Genomic DNA, 12,447 nt, shown 5'->3' on the forward strand with positions numbered 1-12,447 from the left:
CAAATTTAGAGGCAATACATGCATTCATCGTCTCAATCGTGTATTTATTGTCTTAAAAAGTGTTTATCTGGATGTAAAAGTCATGGTTAGCGAGCTCTAGAAGACATGCAGTTAGTTCCTGTTTTCTTTTCTTCTATAGATGAATTTTAGATGAGTTTTTGTTTCTTTAGCACCCTCCGGCTGCAGTATGAATTGGAAACTCCATTCATGGAATAGCCTCTTCTTCTTTTAGATGAATTTGTGGACTAAAATTGCACAGAGAGCGCCCTCCGACTTCAAGGATGAATTGAAAACACCAGCGCTCATAGTAATGACAATGAATATTAAATAAATATAACTCCTCTGTATAGAAAATTGACATAAGCATATGAGAATCCAATATTTCTCCAAATGTGCATGCTTTTAAACTGAAAGCCTATATTCAGACTCTTTGCATCACAGAAATACATTATATTTTAAAGTATAATATAAAACCATTACTTTATATTGTAATAATATTTTTCTGTATGTTTCATATATCATGATGAGCTTGAGACATCACAGAAGGTTTTTTTCACAGCCTACCTGACTGAAATGCCTCATTAATATGCAAGTCATTTCAGCTCATTACTATCCAATTCTTTTGTCTTCTCAGGTGAGAATGGCCCATTATTCAGTGGTGATTCACGCCTCCACGCATACTGTGTTTCTTGGCAAAAAGTGTCTTACAAAAACTAAATCAATATATTGTTTTATATGAAGGAGCATCATTTTTACATAATCTTGAAGCTAAAAATCTAGTTTACAACCTCCAATACCCTAAAGTATTGTAAACACAGATTTACTATACATTTTTTGGCCTTATTTCAGTGACTTAAGTTTTTTGTTTTTTCAGTAACCACGCATAAACATTATTCCTTCAAAAACACAAACATGTACATGCATGTTCCTCATATATTAGTGTAGCCTAGTTTGTGCTGAATACAGTGTAATGACACTTTTGTCATTTATATGTTTATGAACAACTGAAAAAAGCACAAATGTCAGGGCATGTCAAAACTTCTCCAGGCCCCAAATCAGCCTCAGACTCCAGAGGGTTAAATACTAAAGCTGGCTTTGGCCACGCCTTACTGACTCAGAGCGAAACGAGAACAAATGCGATTTGCCACGCGAACACAGTAAACAAACTTTCTAGCAACTACACAGCACTAAAATCAAACTACAAACAACACAAAAACACTTACAGTATGCAGATCCTCTTGTAGTTTGAATGATTCTCTCACGGATTCTGTGGTTATGTTTCTGTCTTCAGTCTTCAGCCACCATGGCAGTCCATTGACTATAGTTACTGATACGTCTGCTGCTTTCTCTGTTTTTCTGAAAGAAAGGAACATTCATCACCATCATTCCTCTCTCTACTACCCGTCACCTAATGCTGTAAAGAGGTTCAACTCTGTGCTCAAATACATGGTCCAAATGGCCATCCAGCAACATCAGCCATGAAAACCTGTGGTAACTGACTTCTTGCAGGTATATCATGCCACTCCACATGCAGCTCTTCAATGGCAGGCAAATGCACACAAGGCTGTTTATTTTGCCATTTTCTCCTGTGTACCCGTCAACGGACATGACTTTGCGCTGAAGGATTATGTTTTGGCTGCAACACAAAATGTAAAAGTACACTGATGCTAAGTGGGGAGCTTGCACTCCTTGTTTCCAAGAGGGGGATAAAGTGAGGGTACGGAACCCCTTGCATGTTCGTAAGGGATAGAGAAAGTTTATTGATCCTCTCACATTTACCAAAAAACTGGGTACATACATTCTTAGTGATGGAAAGACATGGAATGCTTCCTGTCTCATTGCATTTCCTTGCACACCAACAACTCTGGCTGAGAACACTGCAAACTACACATATACACTCATACTGTTAGGCCTAAATCATGTGATTTCTGTAAGCCAAGTGGCTGAAGGACTATGTTATTGATCTCATGTGCTGTTCTGGATATGAAGTGTGGATGTGTTTGTCACTACTCCTGTCTTGTTTGCTTTATTGCTTACTAAGTCCTGACAGATACCACACATAATGTGTATCTAAATCTAAAGGCTAAGTAACTAAATAATGAGAATGTAATGGCACATATTATATTTTTCTAACTCTAAGTGATTGACCACTGATTGGATCGACCAGCTGATAATCACTTCATTTGATTCTATACGTCTCTCAACTTCATGCTCACCTCACATAAACCATTTTAATGATGCAAAAGATGAATGGCTGAGCCGCTGGGCTAGAGTAAAATAATAATGCGGTTACAAGTTATTATAATCTAAACTACTTTATTAAATAACTCTACTAACAGTAGCTGCTGTTCAGTTTGCATACTGTTGTTCTCCTACTCACTCTTTCCCTATCTTCATTCAAGCTCCAGGTGAATGGTTGTCAGATATCCCAAAAAAGCAAGACAAGCCCCTTAAAACAATGGAATAATAAACAGACATGGCAAAACTGTACCAGGGGAACAAATATAAACAATATAACTAGTACCAATATACCAATATCTAACAAAATTAAAAGGCAGGAAATAAAATAATTTATAATATTTAGATATTATAAAATGATTGAAGTAACACAATAACATGAGATTGAAAAATAATAATTCAACAAAACTTTAATTACACCCATGAGTTGTATTTAATATCAATCAATTGGGGGCACAGGTTTTCTTATAATGAGGGCTTCAAGGACCATAAATTTAAATAAAATTCAAAAACAAGTTTGGGATAAAATCTAAAATCAAATCTATGCATATATTGAATTGAAATTAGATTCAAAATTGAAAATCGTTTTTTAATCGAATCGTGACCCCAAAAATGGATTTTTAATTGAATCGTGAGATTCCAAAAGATTGCCTCCCCTAGTTCTTGCATTCAAAAACGGCTGGACAGAGTGCAACAGAATATGAGAGTTTTGGCTACTTTGAACTACAAATTATATAAAAAATAAAATAAAATGATGAGCTCATTTTCTGTGTACTGTAGACTAGTGATATGTAAATACAACAAACAATATAGTGAAAGCCAACTTTTTAAATGCCTGTTCAGTGCTTTTTCTGTGACAGTAATATAATGTTTTTGAATTGTCTTAATGTGTGGCCTTTTATTAGTAAATATTATCATACAGTTATTTGATTGAGCACATCGTGTACGAAAAAATTTAAGGTGTGCTTAGGGTGTACTCACACTAGGTGATCTGAGCTGTGCCCGAGCACACCCAAGGTTCAGTTTGTTTGACTAGTGTGATCACTCGTGTGATATACTGGTCCTGAGTGCAATATGCTGAACCGTGCCCTGGCCTGCTTGAAGAGGTGGGCTGAGGCACTGTACGTGTGTAGTGTGATGGCTAACTAACTGCTAGAGCATGGAACAGCAGCTACTTCCTGTTTTCTTCAAAACATGAAGTTTCATCTTAATGATGTATGCATGCTCAGGCCCGGATCATTAAGTGCAATGTGAGTGCAGGCATGTGGGGAAGGGGGTACAATTGTGCTTGGGCACTGTAAAACGTAACTGTGCCAAATGTGAGTATGTCCTTTAAAGTATACAAATATTGGCAAAAGTCATGTTTAGTGTCCTATCTTTTTGCTTCTTACTCAAGCTGAGCCAAGATGAAGCCACCACTTTCTATGACGAGCTGAACCACCACATATTTGAGTTGGTTTCCAGCTCAGATGTGAATGAGAAAAAAGGTGGTATCCTTGCCATAGGTGAGTATGAATCAAATGACAATCACTGTCTCCTTTTATATTTTTATTTTTAATAAAATAATGGAACATGTAAATATATGTAACCTTATGTTTCCATTATGCCAGATAAAACAAATTTTGCTTTGAGAGTGACTTGTCATCATTTCATTGCTTGGTTTGAAGTGTTGTTATTGTGTAATGGCTGTCTCTACAGTGAGTTTGATTGGTGTGGAGGGGGGAAATGCCACCCGTATCAGCCGATTTGCAAACTACCTACGCAACCTGCTTCCCTCCAGTGACTCAGTGGTCATGGAGATGGCCTCTAAGGCCATGGGTCACCTGTCCATGGCGGGAGACACCTTCACTGCAGAGTATGTGGAGTTTGAGGTGAAGAGAGCTCTCGAATGGCTGGGAGCAGACAGGAATGAAGGAAGACGGCATGCAGCGGTGCGTAGAAAAACTTAACTGCATCATATTATATAGTCACTGTGAATTGCAGACAAACTATTTGAAACTCTGTAGCACTGTAGACCTTGACAATAATTTCCAGAAATCTATTTTTTTAATGGAACAGTTTATTGAACCTGTAGATAAAACAAAACAAACAAAAAAGTGTTAAAGCTCACACTCAAGGAAGAAAAAAAAAATCCTCAGTTTTATTTCAGAGGTCCAAACTGAGCAAAAATTGGAGATTTGGTGTGGTTACATATACTTATATTGCCAAAAGTAAGATTGAATTCTGATTGTAATATAAATCAATTAGATCTTAATAATAGTATAGCAGACCACTTACATAAATTGTTTACTTACATGAATATCAGCTGTCACTCTATGTCTCCCAATAATGTCTTAGTAAGATGACACTTAAAGGCTTAGTTTTATTATCAAAGCTATGTAGTTTTTATTGTGGGGGGCAAAACATATAAGGTAATGCAATACAATGCTTATTTAGAGATGTACAAATAAACATTCCTTAGAAGTATCATAATTGATACTTATTTTTTTAATATGATTTTAGTCTTTTATAGATACTCGGGTAAACTTAAGTTGCTTCAGTCCAGTATTGTGAAGAGACAATAGAAGGCATGTAGCAGATTGTGTACAACACTTTTTCAGTAGTTTTGATCATGTTGATAATTTAGAGGCCATAGAAATTGCTGTATCAAATATGATACAGGAGACTAAAAGTAGCATTTTTCCTAGGATTATTTTAATTAATGTATCGGATATGCTGCTATAAAAACTTTATATCATAATCTCTCTAAAGTTATTGAACAATACTTCAGTCTGTGTGATCGCGTTGCTCTTCTCAGTGAACTGACCACACTTGGCACTGTGTTTTTGTTTCAGGTGCTGGTTTTGCGAGAGCTCGCTGTTAGCGCACCTACATTCTTTTTCCAGCAGGTGCAACCGTTCTTTGATAACATTTTCTATGCTGTGTGGGACTCCAAACAGGCCATTCGTGAGGGTGCAGTATCTGCGCTCAGAGCCTGTCTGATCCTCACCACCCAGAGAGAGACCAAAGAGATGCAGAAGCCACAGTGGTACAAGGTCAGAATCAACACCTTCAACTGTTCTCAAATGTGTTTGCATTTATGTTATGGGTATATGGGCACTCTCACATTCTGTGTATTTTGTTGTCCTTAACAGCAAACATTTGAGGAAGCCGAGAAGGGTTTTGATGAAACTCTGGCTAAAGAGAAAGGCATGAATAAGGATGACCGTGTGCATGGAGCTCTACTCATTCTCAATGAACTAGTGCGAATAAGCAGTATGGAGGGAGAGGTATGAAACTGCACATGCTATGGGCTGCATGATGCATGATTACCTCACATTACACTGCCTTAGTGAAGCTTGGTTACTGTTTCTTTTCTTTTCTTTTCTTTTCTTTTCTTTTCTTTTCTTTTCTTTTCTTTTCTTTTCTTTTCTTTTTTCTGTTCTGTTGGTTCTTTTGTTCTTTTTCTTATTGTTTTGCCCGTTTATAGTAAATATTTTTCCTGTTTGTTTTTATTTTTCTTTGTTATTTTGGTTCTTTCGTTTGTTATTTCTCTTGTTTAGCTTGTTTTTACTTGTTCTTTTTTTGTGCTCTTTTGTTAAATTTGTTATCTTTTGTCATCTTTGTTATCTTTTGTCATTTTCGGTTGTTCATTTGGTTGATCTTTTTTTCCATTTTCCATTTCCATTTTTTTCTTTTTTTGCATGTTCGTTTCTTGCCTGTTTGTTCAACTTTTTTTTTTTTTTTTCAATACTTTTTTGCTTGCTTTATTTTTGTTTCTTTGTATCTTTCATTTGTTTGATCTTTTACTCATGTTGGCATCATTTGTTGCTTCAGTGCTTTTATTTTACTATTTGATTGTATTTATTTTTTTGTTCTTTCATTCCTGAAGCGTATGAGAGAAGAGATGGAGGAGATCACGCAGCAGCAGATGGTTCATGATAAGTACTGTAAGGAGTTGATGGGTTTCAGCACTAAACCACGGCATATCACACCCTTCACCAGCTTTCAGTCAGTGCAGCCACAGCAGTCCAATGCTCTGCTGGGGCTGCTGGGATATAGCACACCACAGGGCTTCCTAAGTTTTGGAGCTGCACCTGTTCCCTCTAAAAGCACGCTTGTGGAGAGCCGGTACTGCAGAGAACTGATGGAGGAGCGTTTTGACCAGGTGATTGTATTTATTACTGTCGTGAAGAGGAAGAAACTGCAGCCTTTTTTATTTGTTTTCTTTATTTTGGGTCAGTCTACAATTTAGTCTACATTTGCATATGCATTGAAGATAATATATATTTTTTCTAACAGAAAAAAACTTATTTTTGTTTTTATTTAATAAGACATTTAGACTTTATTTCATAAGTAATGTTCCGAACTGAATCAATGACCAAGTCCAAGTTGTCAGTGAGAGAGAGGAGGTCAAAAAGGTGAGCAGATCAGAGCCAGAGATCAGTCAGTGATAACAGTGCAATACAGGATCTCGGTCAAGGATGAGTCCTGACAGATTTATCTTTGAAGGCAGGGGTCCTCAAAGTTTTTCAGGGCAAGGACCCCTTAGGCAATAGAGACATGAAGTAGGGACCCCCCAATACAAAATGTGTCAAACAGAGATACACATTAAGCATATAGCCTTCAATATTAATAGAAACCAAACCAACCATATTATGATAGTTATATTATGTTAAGACAGTAGATTACAACTGTGCATGTTATTGTTGTTGCACATGCATCGTTGTCTGTATATTATTTTTCATTGTTAAAATTGAGATTAATGCATCGTGAAAATCTTACGTTTTGCAACAAAAATCATAATTTATTAGTTGTTCACAGTTGTTGTAAATGATCTTGATTTAAAGTCATACATTCTAATTTTACTACTCAGATGGACAATTAAACATTTCCTGAACTTAAGATTAGGGCTGGGTATCGTTCAAAAATGTTCGATATCGATACCGATACCAATACCGATACCTTGACTTCGATACCCAACCCTATATATATGTAGCATGTCTGCTTTTTAAGGAGACAGCAGTTGAAAATGTCCTGTATAGATTTATTAAAAAAGAAAAACTTAAGTATCACATGGTCCTAAGTATACAGACCCTTTGCTGTGACACTCATATATTTAACTCAGGTGCTGTCCATTTCTTCTGATCATCCTTGAGATGGTTCTACACCTTCATTTTAGTCCAGCTGTGTTTGATTATACTGATTGGACTTGATTAGGAAAGCCACACACCTGTCTATATAAGACCTTACAGCTCACAGTGCATGTCAGAGCAAATGAGAATCATGAGGTCAAAGGAACTGCCTGAAGAGCTCAGAGACAGAATTGTGGCAAGGCACATATCTGGCCAAGGTTACAAAAAAAATCAAGGGGGGATTTCCCCCCTTCTGGTTTATGTATCCCTGCCTCTGCTGAATAATTTTTATCCCCGGTGGGAATAAAAAAATATCCCCCCCGGGTGATGCTACTCCACAAACCACCAACAGAGCATATAAAATACCAAAACTAAAAATCTTTTTTTAAAACATCGCCAAGTAAAAAGCAAAACAAACTATGAGCAATGACCATCGTTGTTCTGTTAAGTCATGAAATTACTACACATGCGATTAAAGCTGCCTCAAATTTGTGCATGCATGTATTTGTTGACATGGTTTTAAAGCTATTGTTGGCCTTAAAACGTCTTAAAAATGCACATATGTACAGCAGGGAAATCTAAATTTTCTTGGGGGAGCATGCCCCCGTACCCCACTAGCAAACAACATTTTCTGACCTCGTAATTATGAATCCCTGCGTACGACACGGTTTATTCTATCTAATGAAATATGGTAAATGTAAATGTGTATTTCTCCAAATGTGCGCACTTTTGGACTAAAGTTTCTGCACTGTGATCAAAATATAAATGGGACCAAACGCGATTGAATATAAAGGTTTGTATGTTGTTATTCTATTAATAACTACCGATTGATTTTGCATTTCTATCAGAAATTAAGAATTATTAGTGTCATTGTAGTGTTGCAAATATCTAAGCTATCTAATACTTCAAATCTCAAGGTTAAATCTGTTTTTTTTTTTGTAAAAATGTTTCTGTAACAGCTGCCAAAAATAGTATATAGCTCCACTGTGGTTTTTAACAAATTTTCATAAAAAAAAAAAAAAAAACATTTCAAAACATCCCCTCCTCTGATTTTTTCACAAATCGCACCCTGCTCTCACCCATCCTTTTCATTCACTCGCTCTCTCGCATATAGGGTCTCTCTCGCGCACATAGTTTTATATATTTAGATATGAATAACAATGCAGTGAATCATTATTGCATTGCTCAACGAGACAGCGACAGCATTTCTCCGCCCCCTCTCCTTGGCTCCATTCGGAGGTATCGAAATTTGGTACCGAATGACAAGACCGTTTTCAATACTCGATACGATAGTATCGAGGCAATTCGGTCGTACCTAAAGAGTATCGAATTCGATACCCAGCCCTACTTAAGATTCAAGTTTATTAAAAATTCACATTTTAATAATAATTATACTGTCAGGTAGACAATTGATCATTTACTTAAGCTTTAGTGTAAAGTTTTCTACAACTTCACATTTTAATTTTACAGTGTGATGGACAATTAAGAATCTGCACATCTGAAATTAGTGAGGGTGCTCTAGTATAGTGCAGATGTAATGTGTAAGCAACAGCTCCACCACAACAAGAATAACAATGTACAGTAAGAAATGTAAGATTGTTTTAAGTCATTACTTTTACAAATTGGAATAGAATATAAAATATATTGATGCAAATATTTTTCTATTAATCTATTAGTCTGCATTGACATTGTGCATATCTATTTTCACATGCCATATTTTTGTACCATGCTAGTTATTACTATGTCAATTGCAATTTCAAGAGTGAATCCCATATTTATATGTAGATGTCAATTCCGAAATTTTTGCAGTGTGTAATTGGCCATCGGTCCTCTTAGCAGCATAAAAAAAAAAAACTTTTAACCAATCAATTATAGCCTCAAAAAGTGTGCAAAGATGGCTCCCTTTACAATCACTAAATAGATGTCACTCATCTCGGCTCGCAATCTCACAAAGTTCTATTAAAATCAATAAAGTTGTCTACACTGCTTTATGAATCTCTTACATTGTGTCTTTGTTAATGAGAGGATTCGCGAGTGTGCAGAACTCAGCACTGAACAAAAACTCTGGCGTTCTCCAGAGCGCAAACACAAAAACCCAATTATATAATGAGTGCAAGAGACTGCAAGAATGTGCTGAGTCTAGGTGGCTCTATAATAATCAAATTTACATGTGTGCCATGTTACGACCGCTAGGGGTCAGCTGTAACACAAAGGAAGCGAGTCTCAATACCAGAGAGATATCAAAATCAATACAAAGTTTATTTACAATAAAAAAAAAAGGGTTTCAACGTCAGGGGCAGACACAGCCAAAACAATAAACAAAAAATAATCCCCTTATACACTCACAGTCTCTGGCACGACACTCAAACAAACGATGACGAAACGAACAGTATTATCAAAAGTCAATGGAAGCGAAGAACGATGGCGATGGCACAAAGTCAACGAGGCACGAGGCAAAGGCTGAGCATTTGGGCCAGTCCTTAAGTACAGGTCAGGTGCTTAGCTGGACCAATCAGTGTTTCCCGAACAGTAAATGGAAACCACGCCCACCTGGAACACAAACATGACTATACACAGAGAAAGACAGTATACACAGACAATGATAGATGAAAAACAGACAAGATATCTTAGGGTCTTAACAGCCAATAATTGCTGAAATGTATGGGCTAGAGTCAGTACCCTCAAATCAAATGGTCATATAGATTTTCTGAATTTTCATAAAAACATATTTTTCAAACCTTTCTTAGGATGATTGTCCAGTTCACTTGGAAATTGGCATGTATTTAAATATTCCCCCAATTAAAACGTATTCAAAAATGTTTTGATTTGTCACATTTAAGCTAACATGATTCAGGAATGACCCATATTGTCTAAATGGTCCATAACATCTGTTTCAGTTGCTGAGTTGAGAATAGATTTTTATGGTGCAATTATATTTCTGAATAGTATTATGAATAAAAAGAATGCCCAAATTTTATACTCAATCTTTTTATTGGCTTTCAGTGACAGTGCAGAATAGGACATCATAAAAAAAATTAGACTATAAGACATCGTCCATTATATATCCCTTACATGACCCAGCCCACCCCCCACCCCACCCCAAAAAAAAGAAGAGGAAGAAAAAATGAGAAAAATAAAAATCCTATCCTAATGTATCATTGCCAGTTACAGGTGCCCAAGGTAAACCCTTAATGTAATTTAAGAAGGGGTCCCAGGTCTTGTAGAAAGATTTAAGTGAACCAGAGAGTGAGCATCTTAACTTTTCAAGCTCAGTACAGTAGAAAATGTCCTGTATCTACCTGTCATACGTTTCCGTTTGCACCCAAGGAGGACAATTATCAGAGTAGATATCCCTGTTCCAAAAGAGAAGCTTATTGATATTACAGGCCCAGTAATACTGCTGAAAGTTGGGAAGTGCAAGGCCTCCCTTAGCTTTAGGAAGTTGTGGAATTGATTTCTTGAGGCAAGAAATCCCCCATAGAAATGAACGCAAAAGACTGTCGAAGTCAGTAAAGAAAGATTTATTAATGCAAATAGGTATGTGTTGAAAGAGGTATAGAAATTTAGGCAGAATAACCATTTTGACCAAGTTAATGTGACCTACAAGGGATAAAACAGACGAGAGGCCCACCCCTTTTTTATATTAACTTGTAAAAAAGACGCCCAGATATCTGAAACCATCAGAGGCAATCTTGAAGGGTAAGAGAGATCGGGGAAGTTTTTTAGCTTCATAGTTAAAAAAAAAAGTTAACTTTTTTGTAAATTCATCATAGCCAGATAGTTGGCTAAATTTGTCTAGGATATCCAAAACTGGTAGTGAGCTTGTGAACTAGAGCTTGTGAACTAAACCATGATGAAAAAAAAAAAAAATCCCTCAAAACCATAGGGGAAGAATGCACAAAATTCATGACATTATGGCTTTGCTGTTGAATCAGGTGTGCCGCTGGGTGCTGAAATACAGGACCAGTAAGAATCCACTAATCCAGATGACTATTCTAAACCTTCTGCCTCGACTCGCTGCCTTCCAGCCTCATACTTTCACTGGTAACCCTCCTACTTGTGATCATCTTCTAAAACTGTTTTGTTTTTTATTTCAATAATTAAATGTCTTTCTAATTAAGTGATATACAGTCAAACCAAAATTTGTTCAGATACCTTGAACATTTCATTCATTAATACAGTTTATTCACTATAGTTTAAAAAAATTGTAATAAAATTTGACAAGATCTCAGAGTTAAACTGTGTCAGAAAAAAACAATCTTAATTATGTCAGATAACACTTGGTCAGGTCAAAGTGTCTGAATAATTTTTGGTTCCAGATTTTTAACAATTTTACTGTTAGTCCACTGTATGAAGAATTTTTGGGTATAAAATGTCACGGTTTACTTTATTTTGCTATCTTCACTTACATAAATGAACTGTAGTGTCCTGCACCCACTAGTAAAATATCAAAAATGTCAGAATAATTTTTGGTTTGACTGTATATAACAAATTTTATCAAAGCTTAAGATTTAAAATACATTGTGTGCACCACTGTGCATATTACAATAATAATTTAGTTTGGCTTCACTTTTTTTTTTTATTGACTGTATATATATTTTTATGTATGTATATATATGCATTTGACACAGTAAATCATGAGATTTTAATTAATAAATTATTAAATTATAATTTTTCAATAAAAGTAATTAAATGGATAAGATCATATTTAACCGATAGACAACAGTGTGTTCGAGTAGATAATACAATTTCACAATTGCTTACTAATTCAGTTGGTGTACCTCAAGGTTCCATATTAGGTCCTTTGCTATTCAGTTTGTACATTAATGACTTGCCTGATGTTTGTTCACCTACTGTAAACTGCCAGATGTATGCTGATGATACAATCATATATTTGCATGCTAAAAGTAAGAAGCAAGCTGCAGAAGAATTATCAGCAGAAATGGATAAAATTACTAAATGGTTAAATAACTCTTGTTTACATCTAAATGTTAGTAAAACTGTATGTATGTTTTTTTCGAAGTCTGCAAATAGAGATCCGGACCCTGATGTTACAGTAGCAGGTAGAAGGTTATCAGTGGTTCATGAGTATAAA

At 35.9% G+C, this 12,447-nt stretch overlaps 1 protein-coding gene across 2 annotated transcripts in view; it reads left to right on the plus strand.

Annotated features, from left to right (window-relative positions):
* Nucleotides 1-12,447, plus strand: part of mtor (mechanistic target of rapamycin kinase) — a 110,351-nt gene that overhangs the window by 22,636 nt on the left and 75,268 nt on the right. Inside the window, exons 2-8 of one of the 2 annotated variants that reach the window (XM_048210664.1) lie at nt 1,364-1,509; nt 3,635-3,743; nt 3,937-4,169; nt 5,073-5,273; nt 5,373-5,507; nt 6,110-6,385; nt 11,288-11,396. In XM_048210664.1, the coding sequence (XP_048066621.1) occupies nt 4,032-4,169; nt 5,073-5,273; nt 5,373-5,507; nt 6,110-6,385; nt 11,288-11,396 (859 nt within the window). In that variant the 5' untranslated portion in view covers nt 1,364-1,509; nt 3,635-3,743; nt 3,937-4,031. The remainder of the gene's footprint in view (nt 1-1,363; nt 1,510-3,634; nt 3,744-3,936; nt 4,170-5,072; nt 5,274-5,372; nt 5,508-6,109; nt 6,386-11,287; nt 11,397-12,447) is intronic. The other variant, XM_048210663.1, reaches the window with a different exon arrangement.

Source organism: Megalobrama amblycephala, linkage group LG12 (genome assembly GCF_018812025.1).
Source record: "Megalobrama amblycephala isolate DHTTF-2021 linkage group LG12, ASM1881202v1, whole genome shotgun sequence".
Taxonomy (NCBI): domain Eukaryota; kingdom Metazoa; phylum Chordata; class Actinopteri; order Cypriniformes; family Xenocyprididae; genus Megalobrama; species Megalobrama amblycephala.